The following is a 20,255-nucleotide window of genomic DNA, read 5'->3' on the forward strand; positions in this document are numbered from 1 at the left end:
TTTACTCATGGGTGACTAGTTATAATACAGCTTCGGCTTTTTTGTGCCTTTTATACATTTCATGATCTACAACCTTCAGCGGCTTTTCCTAATCCAGTAGTACGTCTGCACTGTGCCTGGCACGTACAACACGGGGGCATTCATAACTAGGTCAGCCCGCAATATATCCCATTGATTTCATTCATAATCCCGGCCTGTTATTAGCTTTTGGACACGGAGCTGCCCGGATCAGGTCGGATTTTCTTTAACGGGATAATTGGAGAAGAGAACGAAAGACAATGAGCTGCGATTCCTGTTCTCACCATCAGAGGGCAGTCAAAGGGTATGATGGAGGAGAGGTGCAGAATCTTCTCCGCCTCTGTAAGGTTGTATGGCAGCATGGAGAAATGTCCCGATAGGACCCTCTGCTTACAGATCGGGAGGGCTGAATAAAGAGGAAAACACAATTTCTGCAATTTATTTCTTCATATTGATCAGAAATTCTGCAAAATACTGATATAATGACGGAGAAATGGCGCAGCTTCATCTGGGGTATATATGTTACCCCTTTCACAATGGGAACAGAAGGGGCAATAGACAATGGGCCAATATCCCCCAATAGTGAGGACCGTCCTGAATCTTTAGAAACAGAACCCCTGCCCAAAAGTGACCATTAATGGGATCAGTCTTAGGGGTGCAGCTTAAACACCATTATTTTACCATAGATGATATTGGTTGGTGGCTTCTTCCAGCTTTGAAATAATGTAATCGCTGCAACCAATCAGTGAGCGCTGATCAGCTGCAGCGGTAATTGATGCCCTCAGCCAGTTGAGTGGCTCCTATGATCACAACATCCCCAGACGGTGGGTAGGATACAGGCAGAATGCTGTGACTGATTACCAAAGTCCACCCGTGAGAATAGACATATCTCGGCCGTGAATCTTCCATCAGCTGTACCGTCTGGAGTCGGCTCTAGAATGAGAGAAACAAAGCAGCGTTAGGAGGCGGAAAGTCACCAGTCACAGGAATGGTGGACAAAACTGTAGATTTTGTGTCTATAGGGCATACTGAAGGTTGGAAAATGAAGGATTAGGCATATTGAATTTCAACATGCCCAATGCTTTTATTCTGGGGAGGATATAAGCTGTGAGTAGAGGTGCTGATTGAAAACACATGCACGCTCAATGAAGCTGAGAAGGTATATACGTTGTTATCAGAAATATGTGGTAAGAAGCGATTCTGAAAGATGATGACATTACTCAACGTCTGAAGGAAGTCAGAGAAATGCTGGTCCTGCTTTGCACTGGTCACGATACATCGCGGCTGCAGATCGGCAATCACTGGGAAAGAAAAGGGAAGACGAGAGATATTAGATTACAGATATTAATGTTGATGATTATGGCTTACAGCCAATGAAAACCCAAAAGTCGTTATCTCTGTAAATTAGAATAATTAACCAAAACACCTGCAAAGGCTTCCTAAGCGTTTATAAAGGTCCACTAGTCTGTTTCAGTAGCTCCACAATCATGGGGAAGACTGCTGACTTGACAGATGTCCAGAAGGCAGTCACTGACACTCCACAAGGAGGGTAAGCCACAAAAGGTCATTGCTAAAGAAGCTAGCTGTTCACAGAGTGCTGTATCCAAGTATATTAATGGAAAATTGAGTGGAAGGAAAAAGTGTGGTAGAAAAAGGTGCACAAGCAACCGGGATAACCGCAGCCAAGAAAGGATTGTTAAGAAAAGGTCATTCAAAAACATGGGGGGGAATTCACAAGGAGTGGACTGCTGCTGGAGTCATTGCTTAAAGGGCCGCCACACACAGATGAATACAGGACATGGGCTACAAGTGTCGCATTCCTTGTGTCAGCCACTCATGACCAATAGACAACGCCAGAAGCGTCTTACCTGGGCCAAGGAGAAAAATAACTGGCCTGTTGTCAGTGGTCCAAGGTGTTGTTTTCAGATGAAAGTAAATTTTGCATTTCATTTGGAAATCAATGTCCCAGAGTCTGGAGGAAAAGTGGAGAGGCCACAATCCAAGCTGCTGGAGGTCTAGTGCGAAGTCTCCACAATCAGTGATGGTTTGGGGAGCCATGTCATCTGCTGGTGTAGGTCCACTGTGCTTTATCAAGACCAAAGTCAGCGCAGCCGTCTACCAGGAGACTTTAGAGCACTTCATGCTTCCCTCTGCCGATAGCTTTTTTGAGATGGAAATGTCATTCTCCAGCAGGACTTGGCCCCTGTCCACACTGCCAAAAGTACCAATACCTGGTGTAAAAACAACAGTATCAGTGTGCTTGATTGGCAGCAAACTCACCTGATCTTAACCCCATAGAGAATCTATGGAGTATTGTGAAAAGGAAGATGAGAGACACCAGACCCAACAATGCAGACGAGCTGAAGGCTGCTATCAAAGCAACCTGGGCTTCCATAACCCCTCAGCAGTGCCACAGACTGATCACCTCCATGCCACGCAGCATTGATGCAGTAGTTGATGCAAAAGGAGCCCCGACCAAGTATTGAGTGCATTTACTGAACATACATTTCAGTAGGACAACATTACGGATGTTAAAATCATTTTTCAAGCTGGTGTTATAAAGTATTCTAATTTACTGAGATAATGACTTTTGGGTTTTCATTGGCTGTAAGCCATAATCATCAACATTAACAGAAATAAACACGTGAAATAGATCACTTTGTGTGTAATGTCTCTATAGAATATGAGTTTCACTTTTTGTATTGAAGAACTGAAATAAATTAAGTTTTTGTAGATAGATAGATAGATAGATAGATAGATAGATAGATAGATAGATAGATAGATAGATAGATAAAAGAACGGACATTAGAGGCAGCACCAGAAAACATTTGGTGTCGTGCCTCCCAGGTAAATTCCTATATTGAATAAGCAAAATGTAGGCAGCGCACTCTTAATAGCCCATTATGGCAGGAACATTTCGGTTCTTGGTGAGAAGGTAATGGCTGCACCTCACAATAAGGCCATTCACGTCTGGTCTCACATTACACCTCTTCTCGGTTTTACAGTCATTCTTTGATGTTACAGAACCCTCCGTCCATTGTAGCAGGCGGGATACCATTCGTTTTAATGAAGCCCATTCCTTTTTGATACTCTATTACTTTCTCATGGACACAAGAATGGCTTGGTAATGTGAAGAGTTTTCTGACAATGTAGTCACTGTGATGAAGTGCTGCTATTAGACGACTTGTCACTACTAATGGAAATGTCCACTTTTTAGTTCCATTTGTCAATAGGTTGAATATTCAGTGCAAAATAGGTTTTCATATTTTTTTTATCCATTTATCTGATATCAGAACACTAAATCTTCCCAAAATAATGCTTTATAATTCTGGCCACTATGGGGAGACAACTGCATACTCATTATACATTGCACTCATTATTGGACCTGTATGCGATGAGCTCCTTGTTCCCCCTAGTGGCCAAGGTTTTAGTTATTACGATGGTTCTAGGGAATTTAGAGCTCCTAGCATAAGAAATATGTGACTCTGACCGGTATGGATACACAATAAAGGACCTAAAAATTCCTTAAAACTACAAGGTGTGTCAAAGGCAGAATGTTCTTTAACTGGTTACTGAGCAGACTATTTTCCCCTGTTAATAATGAGTTTGAATGTAATAAAGTTTTTCCTCGTTTGGTTATTTAGATAACTTTTGAATTTTTTTCGTGACACATGAGACTTTGTTTTTTTCACAATTTTTCTACTAGTCCCATTGTGCTCCTCTAAAATCATAAAGGACCTTCAGGAGTCATTAATAAAAACAAAACACTTTTTCCATACCCAGATATGAGGTAAAGGGAAAAGGGTAAATGCCACCAACCTCTGCTAAGCAGGCACAGCTGTTCTGTCTCCGCAGTGTCCGGCATGAAGTGAACGGAGCAGTCGCCAGAGTTATAAAATGCAGCCGCCAGCTGGCCGGACTTCCATAATACACTCAGGTATATCTGCAGTACAGACATAGTGTCCAATATTAGTACCATTCACAATGGCAGCGGAGCTAATAAGGAATTACAAAAAATTATTTGCTACTTCTGGTCAATGTTTGACTTTCTTGAATGACAACAAAACGTTTCCTATTATCGGGGAGGAGACGTAATTTCAGCACAACTGGGCCTAAAATTTCCAAATCTGTCACCAACATTGCTGCCGGGGTTGCTTTAGTCATACTGTAGTTTATGAAAATCCTTCAGTCTTACAGAGTAGGGAAACTACAGTGATCAGCGTTGACAGCTGAGGTGAGGAACATTAATTGTCTCATGACAATGGCGCCTCTCCGGGGCGGGATGGATAGCGCAGCAAGGGAACAATCCATTATTGAAGTTGATGTATTGGACGTAGGAAAAAATATACGAGTGCAAGACAACGTGGTCACATCATCTGCAAAACGGCAGGTCTTATGGGTCGCCACTGGTATATGACAGGTCTTATGGGTCGCCACTGGTATATTGTGGGTCTTGTAGGGTGTTCCTGGTATATGACGGGTCTTATGGGTCGCCCCTGGTATATGACGGGTGTTGTAGGGTATCCCTGGTATATGGCAAGTCTAGTAGGGTGTTCCTGGTATATGGCGGGTCTTGTGGGTTGTCCCTGGTATATGGCAGGTCTTGTAGGGTGTTCCTGGTATATGGTTGGTCTTGTAGGGTGTTCCTGGTATAGGACGGGTCTTGTGGGTTGCCCCTGGTATATGACGGTTCTTGTGGGTTGCCCCTGGTATATGACGGGTCTTGTGGGTTGCCCCTGGTATATGATGGGTCTTGTGGGTTGCCCCTGGTATATGACGGGTCTTGTGGGTTGCCCCTGGTATATGGCGGGTCTTGTAGGGTGCTCCAGGTATACAGCAGGTCTTGTGGGTTGCCACTGGTATATGGTGGGTTTTGTAGGGTGTTCTGTTATGATCCGGTGGTAGGATCACCAAACTGACCTGATAGGTAAACCAGAATATTAGGACGAGCTCTGGGGATGTGGAAACTATACTGACCGTGTCATGGTTCTCAATGGCAAGAGAACGTAATAAGCATACAAAAGGACTAGCTCTTGGAAGATGGGAACTCGAGCTGACCATGAGCTAAACCTACCGCACAACTAACAGTGGCCGGGTAGCGTGCCTACGTTTTATCCCTAGACGCCCAGCGCCAGCCGGAGAACTGACTGACCCTAGCAGAGGAAAATACAGACCTGGCTTACCTCTAGAGAAATTTTCCCCAAAAGGCAGACAGTAGCCCCCACATATATTGGCGGTGATTTTAGAGGAAATAGACATACGAAGTATGAAGATAGGTTTAGCAAATTGAGGTCCGCTTACTAGATAGTAGGAAGACAGAAAAGGGAACTTCACGGTCAGCTGAAAACCCTTTCAAAATACCATCCTGAAATTACTTTAAGACTCTAATATCAACTCATGACACCAGAGTGGCAATTTCAGCTCACAAGAGCTTCCAGCCTCAGAAATATTCAATCACAGAGAACTGGAACAAAAATGCAAAACAAACTTAGGACAACAAGTCCAACTTAGCTGATAGTTGTCTAGGAGCAGGAACATGCAACAGAAAGGCTTCTGGTAACATTGTTGGCCGGCATAGAAATGACTGAGGAGCAAGGCTAAATAGAAAACTCCCACATCCAGATGGAAAACAGGTGAACAGAGGAGATGAAGCACACAAGTGCAGTACCACCAGAAACCACCGGGGGAGCCCAGAAACCAAAATCACAACATGACTGCAACACTGAACCTATCCAAAACACACTAAAGGCAGCCGTGGAGCGTTACCTAAAAACCTAGACGCCTCGTCACAGCCTGAGGAACTAACTACCCCTAGAGAGAAAGCCAAGCCTCACTTGCCTCAGAGAAATTACCCCAAAGTTTAGACAGCCCCCACAAATAATAACAGTGAGTTAAGGGGAAAATACAAACGTAGTAATGAAAAACAGGTTTAAGCAAATGAGGCCCGCTAACGCTAAATAGACTGAAGATAGCAAGGAATCTGTGCGGTCAGTACAAAAACTATCAAAAACTATCCACGCAGAAAATACAAGAACCCCCACACTGACTCACGATGTGAGGGGCGCACTCTGCACCCCAGAACTTCCAGCAAGCAAAAAATCACATATAAGCAAGCTGGACTGAACTCATCATATAATGAAACATATTTTCAAGAGAAAAATGAGCAAACATGAACTAGCAAGACTTAGCTTCTCCGCATGGAGACAGGTCACAAGGAAGTCCAGAGAGATCAGAACCAGTACTGAATACAACGACAGCAGGCAACAAACAAAGGTGCAGGTGGAGTTAAATAGGAACCAGCATAGCAGGAAATGAGGCAGCTGAGCCCAGCTCCAGACCCGCAGTATCGCTAAAGGCCACCAGAGGGAGCCCAGACAGAATTCACAACAGTGTTCCTGGTATATGGCGGGTATTGTGGGTTGTCCCTGGTATATGGCAGGTCTTGTAGGGTGTTCCTGGTATATGGCTGGTCTCGTAGAGTGTTCCTGGTATATGGCGGGTCTTGTGGGTTGCCCCTGGTATATGACAGGTCTTGTGGGTTGCCCCTAGTATATGACGGGTCTTGTTGGTTGCCCCTGGTATATGATGGGTCTTGTGGGTTGCCCCTGGTATATGACGGGTCTTGTGGGTTGCCCCTGGCATATGGTGGGTCTTGTAGGGTGTTCTTGGTATACAGCAGGTCTTGTGGGTTGCCCCTGGTATATGACGGGTCTTGTGGGTTGCCCCTGGTATATGATGGGTCTTGTGGGTTGCCCCTGGTATATGACGGGTCTTGTGGGTTGCCCCTGGCATATGGTGGGTCTTGTAGGGTGTTCTTGGTATACAGCAGGTCTTGTGGGTTGCGACTGGTATATGGCGGGTCTTGTAGGGTGTTCCTGGTATATGGCGGGTCTTGTGGGTCAACCCTGGTATATGATGGGTCTTGTGGGTTGTCCCTGGTATATGGCAGGTCTTGTAGGGTGTTCCTGGTATATAGCGGGTCTTGTGGGTCGCCCCTGGTATATGATGGGTCTTGTGGGTTGCCCCTAGTATATGACGGGTCTTGTGGGTTGCCCCTAGTATATGGCGGGTCTTATTGGTCATCCCTTTTATACAGCAGGTCTTGTGAAGTGTTATCAGTTTATGGCAGGCCATTTGGGGTGGGGTAAGTCTTGTGGGGTGTTCCCGGTATACAGCAGGTCTTGTGAGGGTGTTCCTAGTATACAGCAGTTCTTCTAGTGTGTCCCCAGTATGCCGCAGGTCTTACAGGGAGTTCCCAGTATATGGTAGGTCTTTTGGGGTGTTTCCTGTATACAGCAGGTCTTGCGGGATGCTCCCGGTATACGAAGGGTCTTTTAGGGTGTTCCTGGTAGACGCCAGGTCTTTTGGGGTGTTTCTGGTATACTTCATGTCTTGTGGTGTGTTCCCAGTATACCTCAGGTCTTCTCGGGTGTTCCCAGTATACCTCAGGTCTTGTGGGGTGTTCCCGGTATACCTCAGGTCTTGTGGGGTGTTCCCGGTATACCTCAGGTCTTGTGGTGTGTTCCCGGTATACCTCAGGTCTTGTGGGGTATTCCCGGTATACCTCAGGTCTTGTGGGGTGTTCCCGGTATACCTCAGGTCTTGTGGGGTGTTCCTGATATATATCAGATCTTGTGGGGTGTTCCCAATATACATCAGGTCTTGGGAGGTGTTTCTGGTAAACGGCAGGTCTTGTGAGGCATTCCTTGTATAAAGCAGGTCTTATGGCATGTTTCCAGTACACGGAATGTCTTTTAAAATGTTCTCTATATGTAGAAGCTAGCATCTACCAATAGTGAGCCAAGGAAGGATAACGAGTGAACTGGTGATAGGGTCATGGGCGCCCAAGGGAGTGAAGGCTAGCCCGTCTGGTCTGATCCCGCACTCATATTCCCTTCTATTTCTCCCCTCTGTGGTAATATACTAAATGTATATGAGGAAGAAACAGGGAAGTCAGTATGATTTCAGGATCAGACTACTCAGTCTTTTCTCCCAGTGAAACTGGAAGCAGGAAGTAACACAGCCACTCTGCTGCGAGTCTCTGTATATTAGGCTGCTTTCACACTAGCGTTGGAACGTCGTGCTGCGTCGGCCCGACATACCGACGCATACTGTGAAAAAAATGCCCTCCCCGGACCTTGCAATGGGGCAGCGGAAGCGTCCTAAGACTGCTTGCGCTGCCCCATTGCAAGGTCCGGGGAGGGGGCGGAGTTTCGGCCACGCATGCGTGTAACTTTTTTTGTGGCGGCGGTCCGCCAAAACACGACGCAACTGTCGCACGACGGTTGTGAAATGTGGCACTGCGTCGCAATGCGTCGCTAATAAAAGTCTATGGAGAAAAAAACACAACTTTGCAGGATGCGTTTTTTCTCCACAACGACGCATTGCGACGTGCAGTGCCCGACGCTAGTGTGAAAGTAGCCTTAGGCTGGCAGTCTCTCTCTGCAGCAGCAATGCTGCACACACACTGAGCAGTCACACTCAGGGGTCCTGGCTTGTCAGTGCGGTCGCTGCAGCCTGCTCTCTCTCTGGCGTGCTGTCCCCCTGTCCCGCGCGCTCTGCTCTCCCGCTCTTTTCTGACCACACCCCTCTCTCTACCTCTCTGCCCCCAGCAGTCACATGGTCCCTTCTGTCCAGGGCAGAAAGTCTTCACCCCAACAACCCAGCTGTCTGCCTAAGTGGTTCCAGGTAAGGAGCAGGGAAAGCAACCTCCTTACATTACCATGGAGATACATAACTCTGCCCAGCAGATGTAGACCCAAAATGGTGATAGAGTATTTGAGATCAACTGTTTGCAAAGTTGCTTCTTTTTGATGGCAGATGTGCTGGAACAAAGGTGTCCACTGTCATTAATACTGAACCTACTTTTTTTAAATCACTTAAAGGGGTTGTCCCATAAACAATCAGGATAGATGACCCCTTTATGATCACTGTGGTCTGGTGGCTGAGAACCCCATAGTTCTTGACAACGCAAGACTCTGGGAAAACAGGAGCCGGGGGGAACCCAAAGTACCTGTGACAATGGAGTAGTAGTGTGCATGTGGCCATCATTCATATAGACAGTGAATGGAGCGGTGGTCTCCCATGCTCAACACCACCATAGAAACATTGTGTGGCTTATCAAATGCAATATCTACTTTCTTAAAAGCATATATGAATACAGTTCTGGGGGAGGACATATATGTATGTGGATGAGATCTATAGAAAAAAAAGGGGGGCTCTACTCCCCTCCTCAGGTCCAGTACTGAGTCTATGCTGTTGCTCCATCAACTCAGCTGTGGGACCTGGGAAGGGTGAGTAAAGGACAGTTTGTTTGCTTTTTATATTAAACTGCACCCAGGGGACATGGGTTTTTCCAAACCGGAAAACTCCTCTAAGTTCCTCCTATGATATATAAATAATGACCTCCGCTGGCGGCTCCTCTTCTTCTTGAGAATCGTCAATTATAACGTTTGTCATTGTCTGCAAGTGATTCATTGGAGATTATTCGCAGCCTGAAAAAATAAAAGTATGTTATTTATAAATGATAAATCAATGATCTAATATTAATAAATTAAGTAAAGATTGTTGAAAATGTAATATTAAGCTCCCCATACACATTAGATGAAAGTTGATCCAACCTGATGTGTGTGGGGGACGGCGGCCTCCTGATTCTCCTGGAGAATTTCCATGCCCAATCCTTTTCTTTTTACAGGGAAGATAAGCCACTGCCAGAGGGGCCGAGCTGAGGTATGGCAGAGTCAGGAGAAATAGCGGTTGGCTGATTGAACGTTTCGCCGACAGCTATCTCAGGTGTATGGCCAGCTTTGCTCAAATCCCCCTTGCTTGTACTGCATTTTTTTTCTTCCTTTCTGAACACACCCTTAAAAGGGATGTTCCAACGTATCAAGTTATCATCTATCCACAGGAGAGATGCAGATCATTGAGGGTCACACCGCTGAGACTCTCCACTGAGCTTTAGTTCCCAGTTTAAATTAAGCCATTTACTGTCATAGACAATATCCCCATGTGCCAGGTTCGCGGGAGCAGTGGGACCCCCAGAGATCAGTATGTTGTCCTTTAGAAAGGTGATAACTTGCTAAGTTGATACAACCCCTTTAAGGAATCTGGAAATGCTCTAAATATCACACAGGCCCCTGAGGAAGCCCACCACGCGAAACGTGCGTCGGGGCTATAACAGGACGGACATTCTGCACTATCCACGGCACTTTATGCAAAGCATCTGACTTTGGTTAGGATCATGGGAGGGGATTTAACTCATCTTTTACATAATGTATATTGGAATTGTTGTTACCTTGTGAGCAATTAATAAAATGTTCCATATTGTTATATACATATGATGCCCTTCTCACTTCTTAATACCGATTTTTGGGACAGTTGGTTCCTTTTTTTCGTAGGTTGTCGCTCTAAATATTTCTAGCAGTCATATTTTTCATTAAATCCTATTAAGATACTAAATATCTAATTTTCCTGCCTACTCTTCCTACTATTAGTGTTTTACATCGCTCATTTTGGGTGTATTGCACAGTCCCCCCCGGGGCTGCCTCACCCAGAATTAGGCAATCATTACATGGGTGTGTTGTGTGCCATCCCCAAGAGATAAACCAGCGCTGGGTCCAGCCAATAATAGCGGCACCAATAAGCAATGAAGCTAAATATTAACTTTTATTTAAATTATTAAAAGGATCTATGTGGTCAATCAGATATCACGGCCCTATTTTAGGACCCGATTTGGTTAAGTCTTATGTGTCTCGTTGACCATATGGCTCTTTTTAATAAATTAAATAAAAGATCATTTTTAGCATTATTGCTGGTAGACACAAGAGGTGGCTGGTAACCTAGGCAACAAGCAGTAAAGTATTTTAAAAAAAATCCTTCCGTACTTGAGAATAAAGGGGACTTTTAATAAGAGGTAAATGGCAAAGTTCCTTGTTATTACAAGCACTTTGCGACTTTAACCAATAGGGTTTTCGGGGTCAGGCAGAAATTTCGGCGGTGATGGTCTCCCTGCAGACACCATATAAATCCACATGCAGAGAGCGCCCCCTTGTGGTGGCTGGAACTCCATTACTTCTGAGGCGGCAGCAGCAAATATGGCGGCCGTTCATAAATTTGCTATCATGAGAAATAAGATTACTAGAAGTGCAAAAAAAAAAATGTGAAAAATCTTCCCACAAATTCCCCTCGCGTTAAATTGTGCAACATTTTCAGGGGATTTTTGGAAAAAAATAACTTTTGTGTTAAAAAAAAGTGCATTTGTTTTGCAATATTACACCACTTTTATGAAATATGAGTGGTGGTAAAAGGGTGCGATTAGGAAGGAAAGAGGTCTTGTCTAACATGGCAGGTTCTGTCATGTAGCTAACAAAGATAATAAAAAAAAAAAAAACAAAACACACAGACAAGAGGAGAGGAATGGAGGCAATGTCTCTTCCTGTCACACACCTTAACTAAAGATGGCGGCAGTCACATGTCGTGTCATGTGACCCAGCAGCGCTAGTTCTGTCATGAAAACTGGTTGCTAGGTGAATGCCAGTTGGTCACATGACATATGAGGGGGGTCACATGACTGACGCCATGTTTACTTCCATTTCGGTTGCCATGGACGCACTACACAGCAGAGAGCGGGGGGGCACAGCGCTGCCTGTGAGGGGTCGGACATCGGCTACTTCACGTACAGTTTCTGTAGTTTTCTTTTTTATTGATTATAAAAAAAATAAAAGAAATAAAAAAATATTTCATAACCTTTTTTGTTATACTTGTTTTGGTGGCATTTTTTTATTTTGCTTTTTTTCTACTATTTTTTTATTACCACAAAAAATGGCCCAAATAAAAAAAAAATACATTTATTTTGAATACCCTATCAGTACTATATCACTAAAATTGTCATGCGAGCACACAGCCTGGTACAGGCAGGCGCAATGGTATCACTGCAGGCGGCACGATTTGGTGAGGCCATCGCACAAGCCAATGCAGAGGCCGGCTGTCTTTGTGATGGAAATGGGGCTAGTTGTATAGTCATTTTTTAAGGGATTCTATGCCTGGGTGGAAGGCAATGAGTGGCATCATTAACATTTCTGGGGCACAAAGAGGGCATCAATATCAAGTATGGGCACTAAGGTGACATCTATATTGTGTGTTAGACACTAAGGGGGCATCATTACTGTGTGTGTTAGACACTAAGGGGTCTATACTGTGTGCTAGATACTAATGGGGCATCATTACTGTGTGTTAGATACTAAGGGGGCATCATTACTGTGTGTTAGATACTAAGGGGGCATCATTACCGTGTGTTAGATACTAAGGGGGCATCATTACCGTGTGTTAGATACTAAGGGGGCATCATTACCGTGTGTTAGATACTAAGGGGGCATCATTACCGTGTGTTAGATACTAAGGGGGCATCATTACTGTGTGTTAGACACTAAGGGGTCTATACTGTGTGCTAGATACTAAGGGGGCATCTATACTGTGTGTTAGATACTAAGGGGGCATCATTACTGTGTGTTAGATACTAAGGGGGCATCATTACCGTGTGTTAGATACTAAGGGGGCATCATTACCGTGTGTTAGATACTAAGGGGGCATCATTACCGTGTGTTAGATACTAAGGGGGCATCATTACCGTGTGTTAGATACTAAGGGGGCATCATTACTGTGTGTGTTAGACACTAAGGGGTCTATACTGTGTGCTAGATACTAAGGGGGCATCTATACTGTGTGTTAGATACTAAGGGGGCATCATTACTGTGTGTTAGATACTAAGGGGGCATCATTACCGTGTGTTAGATACTAAGGGTGCATCATTACCGTGTGTTAGATACTAAGGGGGCATCATTACCGTGTGTTAGATACTAAGGGGGCATCATTACCGTGTGTTAGATACTAAGGGGGCATCATTACCGTGTGTTAGATACTAAGGGGGCATCATTACTGTGTGTTAGACACTAAGGGGGCATCATTACTGTGTGTTAGACACTAAGGGGGCATCATTACTGTGTGTTAGACACTAAGGGGGAATCATTACTGTATGTTGACACTAAGGGGGCATCATTACTATTTGTTAGACACTAAGGGGGCATCATTACTGTGTGTTAGATACTAAGTGGTCATCTATACTGTGTGCTAGATACTAAGGGGGCATCATTACCGTGTGTTAGATACTAAGGGGGCATCATTAACCGTGTGTTAGACACTAAGGGGGCATCATTACTGTGTGTTAGACACTAAGGGGGCATCATTACTGTGTGTTAGATACTAAGGGGGCATCATTACTATTTGTTAGACACTAAGGGGGCATCATTACCATGTGTTAGACACTAAGGGGGCATCATTACTATGTGGGACACTAAGTAGTATTATTAATGTATGGGGGCCCAATTAGTCATTGTTAGTGTGGGGCAAAAATGGGGCATCCTTACTGCCTGGGGGGGCACTAGCACTGCATTGTTACTGTGTGGATTTACTGTTTGTCAGTAGTGTGAAGGGCACTATAAAAGAGTGTGGGGCACAAATAAGGGCACTATTACTGGATGGTGGGAGAACTATGACTATGTAGAATAAAGACAAAGGCAGCACTATTTTATTTTGATACTGTACGGTCACAAGTTTGTGTAGAGGATGAGGAGGATATTGAAAAATCAAAGTTATCTGGGCAGCAAACTCTGCAGAGAAGAGTTATGATTGGAAGAAGTGTTCGTAGCTGTCTCAGCCAGGTGGAGACAAAAGGAAAAAGTAAACTGTAGTGTAATACAGGTAGGTGACCATTGTCTGGTCACTAAGTATTTATGAAAGGCAATTATTTTGGGACAAGGCTGGATAAAGGTCCATTTTGGATTAAGGTTGTAGTCCCAGTAGTGCTCATTTTCAGGGTAAGGGTGCATCCATGGGACAGAGTACTGCTAAGGTGATGTACAGAAGTCAAACATTTGTCTTATATCGTGTCGAAAGCTCAAGGGGATCACTATGTGCTCTTTCTCCCTACCTACCTAATGGAGCTATGATTCTTGTTTGATGTGACGTTTGCCTGAAGGATGTGCCTATTAATAGCCATATATAAGGACCGGGCAGGAGACGTCAGCTGCTTGTACAGCTGCTCCGCCATGAGAGTGCCAAACGGCCACACTATAATCAGTGTTCCTGAGCGCACGCTCCAGTAATGTGAAGTGGGTGAAAAATCACAGAAATACTGTATGTGAAACAACATACAGACCGACCGAGTGCGGGATCCTACTGGATTCCTAAATCTAGCAGTGAGCCAGCTGACTACTCATTGCAATCAATAACTAACTTTTCTGTCTAGTATGAACTTTTCTGCAAGAGATAAGGAGGCTGGTTTAGCTAATGAGATGAGCAGCTCCTGTTAGACACTACACGGGTCACATCTGAACAGGACCGAAAATCCGGCTAGAGAGGTTAACCAGAAAATGGTGCCCCCTGATCTTATCTTATTCTATAAAGCTAAATTCTGAACAATTTTTTTTTAGACTGGACAACTCCTTTAAAATGCTGCAATTCTGTAGAGAGCAAAAAAAATGCCGCTGTACAGTACCCACATGATAGTGGATCGCCCCGTCAGGGCAGCGGGGTACTCGGTACCGGGTCCTTCGGTTCACAGGGGGGATGTCACGGTGGCTGACCCGGTCCGTGTCCCTGGGACGTCCGTGTAAAAGGGAAAGGTCTTTAAATGGGAAATGTTTGTGACGCCACCTGTGGTATTCGGTCAGGGTGACAGACGCTGCTTTAAGGGGTCCGCTGGGGTGATGTTAATGCAGCTAGATGGTATATCTCACAGGTGAAGTGTATCCCCAGGGCTTCCCAGTGTGTAGATGGTGGATCGTGAGAGGCGCAGTGAAGAACGAGGACACAAGGTTGCAGTCTCTTTACCTTTTACTGTAGACTTCAGCATCCACAGTCCGCAGCACCAGATCACAGGGCAGACAGAGTCCGGCCGGTTTGGAGGCAAGTCCAGAGTCCCCTTATCCAGGTAGAAATCAGTAGCCTTCCTCTAGCGACGTGGTGTTGTAGTCCCTTACTGCGAAGCTTCTCATAAGGTCCTCACAGATGTTGTAGATGTTATGTCTCTCTCTCTCTGTTCCCCAGATTGATAGGACAAACCCGTATGACCAGTGGCTTGAGGCTTTTTACAGGGACTCAATCATGCCCCAGCCTCTAAGGGGTGCGACCTTGCCTCCTGGATGTAGGTGCAGACAGGTAACGTGAAATTATCTGTCCTGCCGGTCTCTGGAGCAAGGCATAAAGGACTGTTGCTCCCTCGGTGTTCCGGCTACCGGGATCTTGCGCCTCAGAAGGAGGCAGCCTGTGTAGGGCAGAACTCCTCCTGGTATCCACTCCTTTGCTATGACTTCTTCACCCTCTCTACAATACAGTTCTTCTTCAGTGTCTCTTTCTAGAAACTGCAGCTCTTAGGGCAGGCACAGCTCCGTGTTCTTCTGTCTCGATCTCTGACAAGCTCCCACCCCTGCCAGGGACCAACCACCTGAGCGAAGCTCAGCCAGCAACTGTCTAACTTGCTCCCCAGGCAACCAGTTTTACCTAAGTGTGAGGAGTGCCCTAATAAATAGGAGCAGAGCTCCCCTGGTGGCCTGGAGTGCGAAATGTTTTGCATGTTTGTGATACCTGGATGCAGTTGTCCTTCTTTGCCTCCAAACGTAACATCACTCTCCCCTAGAGGAAAATGACATTATTGCAAAGACCAGGACCCTGGGGCGCTGCAATAGCGCCATGTGTTGTCAGTACAACAGTATCAGCTATATTATCAATGCCTGGATCAAGGTGCCGCCACATCAGTGGCCCTATTAAACCGCCATATGGAACTAGCTATAGGTCAAGCGCAGTGTCTGCCTGGACATGGGAGGCTCTCCTTCTGTCCACAGATTTATTTTCTACTTGTTTTGTATGAAATTAACACGAGAGCGACTTTGAATGATGATGATAAACTGAACAATGGAATATGTGTCGCGGGAGAAAGCGTAGTGCCAATATTATTCCCGCCACACAGAAAACATGAGCCATATAGAGGTAACGCTCTACTAAAATCGTATCTCTACGACTAATCTCACATCATATCTATCTGCCCTTAGCGATGAGCTTTAAAAGCAAATAATTGGCGCAAATGAGTTTGCGATCTTTGTAAACAGCGTGATCATATTGGTCAAATCACCCACAATATATGTGAGGTTTCAATAAAAAAAAAAAGGAAGATCTTCCTCTCTCCTAGAAATTTCTTTAAGCACCTCAGAAAACTGCCTGAAAATTTCTACTACAAGATGCCTTGTCGACAGACTGAAACGTAGCATTCAAGCGGTTGGAAAATGCGGGAGTTGAATGGGTTATGCCAAGTTATGAGTGAACTTGCTCGGATAAAATGTTATCCTCCATGCTGGGGTGCTAACCGAGTGTCTTCGTCGTGCTCGAATAATATGTCCGAGTTCCCGCCGCTGCCTGTGTCACGGCTTGTTCTAACAGGCAATCCCTGCATGTGTTGCGGCTGTTGAACAGCCAGTTGAAGGGACTCGAACATATTATTAGAGCACCCCGAAGACACTCGGTTACCACCCAAGCATGGTCGGATAACACCTTAGCCGAGAACGTCCACTCATCACTAGTTGTGATCCTAATTGGGGGCCATGGTAATGGGAAAAACAATCTAGAAAGTTAGCAAGTATGACATAATAGTCAAAGGCCAAGGTCCAACAATGAAAAAGGGTGGTGGCTTCAACACACAAGATTAAGGGCTAGCTACGCCTTTATCATATTGATATATTTACTCCAATATTTATATAGAGCCAACATATTCCACAACACTGTACTGAGATTTTCACCATTCCCCTCCGGACTATCAGTTATAGGATAATAATGTCCTAAAGGGAGTAGATTGGGGGATCTTATAAGTGCAGTAACTGGACAAACTTGTGTGCAGGGACAGTGTTCAGGTCTGCCAAAGTAGGCAGTTGCCCAGAAACATTTCTCAAGAGACCCCTAAGAGGTAAATCCCAAAACAGTGAAAAATGGAAAATTTTCCTTGACCAACAGAGACTTTACACATGGCCATATACATTACATAGCTGTCATCTGAACTGTCGTTAGGCTGAATCTTGGGCAACTGAGAGAAAACTAGATCTAGAATGAAAGTGTCACACTGTGATGGTCTTCTGTAACGAAGGGGGGCCTCAAACTGTGTCTTGAACTGGTACCCGAACTATCCCTGTCCCGGGGGTACTCTTGAAGGTAGAGAGGCCCGAGTCTCCGACCTTACTGTGCTCCTGTTAACCCCTGATCTGTCCCCTCCACCATTCCATGAGGCATAGAACAGAGATATAAGGTAAACAAGATACAAAGACAAAACAGGGATAACAGAAAGAAATGCATATACAAACACGCACCAAAGGTAAAGAGGTATATAGGGAAGGATAAGAATGTAAAAATCAAATGTGAATAGGACAATGAGGAAAGCATACCCACAAAAACAGCACGCAACAATCTCCAGTAGCAACAACAAACTCCTATTCAGCAAATGTCTCCAAAAAGCTAGGAAGCAAAGCTTTCATTGGCAAGACAGAGGAGGTCTGGACAGGTTTTATAGGGAGAGGTAATGACCTGATCAGAAGCAGGTGAAAATGGAGCTGTAAGTTTCTGACTAGCATAGAAAGGGTCGTTAACTTCCTCAGCACCAAAGGAAACCAAATTCATTTAATATGGGACATAAACACACAGGCTAAATGGAAGATCTGTGATTCACAATACGTAGTGATTTTTTAACCCCAGATCTCCCAGGAGGACGTGACACACTCATGACAGAAAGAACGGGACCCCGCTACCAAACCTGACTATCAGCCCAGAAAAATCCAGGCCTCATAAGTTTTACCAAAGACCATAGCAAACTATGCATAAGAATAATTTTAAAGGGTTATTCCCATCTTTATAAATGGGCATTGTTGGATAGTCCTTGTGAAAACAAGTACTTTTGCAATTTACCTTTTGTCAAAATTTTCAGCCACCTTTTGTTTACAGCTTGTCACCTAGGAGACCGACCACCACTATAGTTTAGTATCAGTAGCAGAACAAGCACAGTGCTTACAACCTATTTTCTAATGAGCTTACAAACACTGCTGTGTAGATAGATGTGATCGCTGGAACTTACGGTTACCTTCTAAGCTTCAGTGCAATGCTCAGTGGCTAGACAACAACGGTGGTCGGTCTCCTAGGCAACGAGCTGTAAACAAAGAAAAAGAGTTAGTAACCCAAGAACAGTTGCAGATTTTAATAAAAGGTAAATTACAAAAGTACATGTATTTTCAAGAATTATCCGACAATATCCATCTACGGAGAATATAATTTTTAAGAACTGAAACTTTAGCTGGGATTGGATGGTACAAGCAACAGCACTAGTGTAAATAATTGAGGCCTATTGTCTGTAAAAACGTAATATTCTCCAATTCACTATAACAGACATTCAGATATTAATATTGGAAACTTTCAGAACGCAGGACATGAAACACTTGTAAACCATCACAGGAATAGTAAGTGACCCCTCAGAGAGACTTCAGACTTTGTCTGGTCAGTGAAACCTACAGAACATTGATTTTTGCTGATAAATGTATAGCGCTGTGTGTGTAGATGGGGACAATATGGAAAATACCTATGCATTTCATGGGGAATAAATTTACCTCTAAATCCAGCATTAAGAAAAAAAAACAAATATTCCTATTTTAGGTTTTTTTTTGCATCATCTTTCCTGGGATAAACGCTGCAGACAATCAATAGGGAGCTGTATGACATGCTACAAACCAGTGGCCTGCATCAGTGATATACGGGTCTGGGCCCGGTGGCTGCATCAGTGATATACGGGTCTGTGCCCGGTGGCTACATCAGTGATATACGGGTCTGTGCCCGGTGGCTACATCAGTGATATACGGGTCTGGGCCCGGTGGTGGCTACATCATCAGTGATATATGGGTCTGGGCCCGGTGGCTACATCAGTGATATACGGGTCTGTGCCCGGTGGCTACATCAGTGATATACGGGTCTGTGCCCGGTGGTGGCTACATCAGTGATATATGGGTCTGTGCCCGGGGGCTACATCAGTGATATACGGGTCTGGGCCCGGTGGCTACATCAGTGATATACGGGTCTGGGCCCGGTGGTGGCTACATCAGTGATATACGGGTCTGTGCCCGGTGGTGGCTACATCAGTGATATACGGGTCTGTGCCCGGTGGCTACATCAGTGATATACGGGTCTGTGCCCGGTGGTGGCTACATCAGTGATATACGGGTCTGTGCCCGGTGGTGGCTACATCAGTGATATACGGGTCTGCGCCCGGTGGCTACATCAGTGATATACAGGTCTGTGCCCGGTGGCTACATCAGTGATATACGGGTCTGGGCCCGGTGGCTACATCAGTGATATACGGGTCTGTGCCCGGTGGCTACATCAGTGATATACAGGTCTGTGCCCGGTGGCTACATCAGTGATATACGGGTCTGGGCCCGGTGGCTACATCAGTGATATACGGGTCTGCGCCCGGTGGCTACATCAGTGATATACGGGTCTGGGCCCGGTGGCTACATCAGTGATATACGGGTCTGGGCCCGGTGGCTACATCAGTGATATACGGGTCTGTGCCCGGTGGCTACATCAGTGATATACGGGTCTGGGAACGGCCTGACGTGAACTAACCGCCATGTAGGCCTCACAGAGCAGACTTCACTGGGCCCCACAATGTGACAACCATTACACTCAGATGGTGCATTATGTATTGTTACTAACATTTAGATGGCTTCCCTCTTGAGGTAAAAGATTCCTTTATGCTGAACCAGGTCTGTGCAGTTCCACAGTGGGGCTTGCAGTTCCACAAGAGCCCTGGAGCTGTCTCTGTATGAGGTAAATAGTCTCCAGGCCTAAATTCAAGCAGGGAGGAAGCGTATGGTGCCCCCTCCCAGCACCCACACATGTCAGGGATATATTTTTTCTAATATCCGTCCTAATACTTCACCCCTCCCCGTCTTCCTTCCTCCAGCTTCTTGTAGAGACTTGAACACACTCTGAAGCGAGCGATGGCTGATTATTTTGTTAAAGAAAGTCAATAGTGCTCAATAGTAGAGAATTCCTGAATGTAAGCGTCAATGGGATCCATGTAGTCCAGTAAATGTATGTGTTATGAGGTTCTGTAGTAGCAGTGGGCTGTATTAGCAGTGGTCTGTATTATGAGGTTC

At 45.1% G+C, this 20,255-nt stretch overlaps 1 protein-coding gene across 5 annotated transcripts in view; it reads right to left on the reverse strand.

The window, feature by feature from the left end:
• Positions 1-19,938, reverse strand: part of MSH5 (mutS homolog 5) — an 86,296-nt gene extending 66,358 nt beyond the window's left edge. For 2 of the 5 annotated variants that reach the window (XM_077285936.1, XM_077285932.1), the window contains exons 1-7: positions 19,810-19,930; positions 18,188-18,253; positions 9,424-9,512; positions 3,838-3,961; positions 1,239-1,319; positions 880-951; positions 303-424 (exon numbers count right to left, since the gene is read on the reverse strand). In XM_077285936.1, the coding sequence (XP_077142051.1) occupies positions 303-424; positions 880-951; positions 1,239-1,319; positions 3,838-3,961; positions 9,424-9,495 (471 nt within the window). In that variant the 5' untranslated portion in view covers positions 9,496-9,512; positions 18,188-18,253; positions 19,810-19,930. Of the gene's footprint in view, positions 1-302; positions 425-879; positions 952-1,238; positions 1,320-3,837; positions 3,962-9,423; positions 9,513-11,463; positions 11,922-14,006; positions 14,120-18,187; positions 18,254-19,809 lie in introns of those variants that run through there. The other 3 variants (XM_077285934.1, XM_077285935.1, XM_077285933.1) reach the window with 3 other exon arrangements.
• Positions 19,939-20,255: the final 317 nt, after the last annotated feature.

The sequence above is a fragment of the Ranitomeya variabilis genome, chromosome 2, assembly GCF_051348905.1.
Source record: "Ranitomeya variabilis isolate aRanVar5 chromosome 2, aRanVar5.hap1, whole genome shotgun sequence".
NCBI lineage: Eukaryota > Metazoa > Chordata > Amphibia > Anura > Dendrobatidae > Ranitomeya > Ranitomeya variabilis.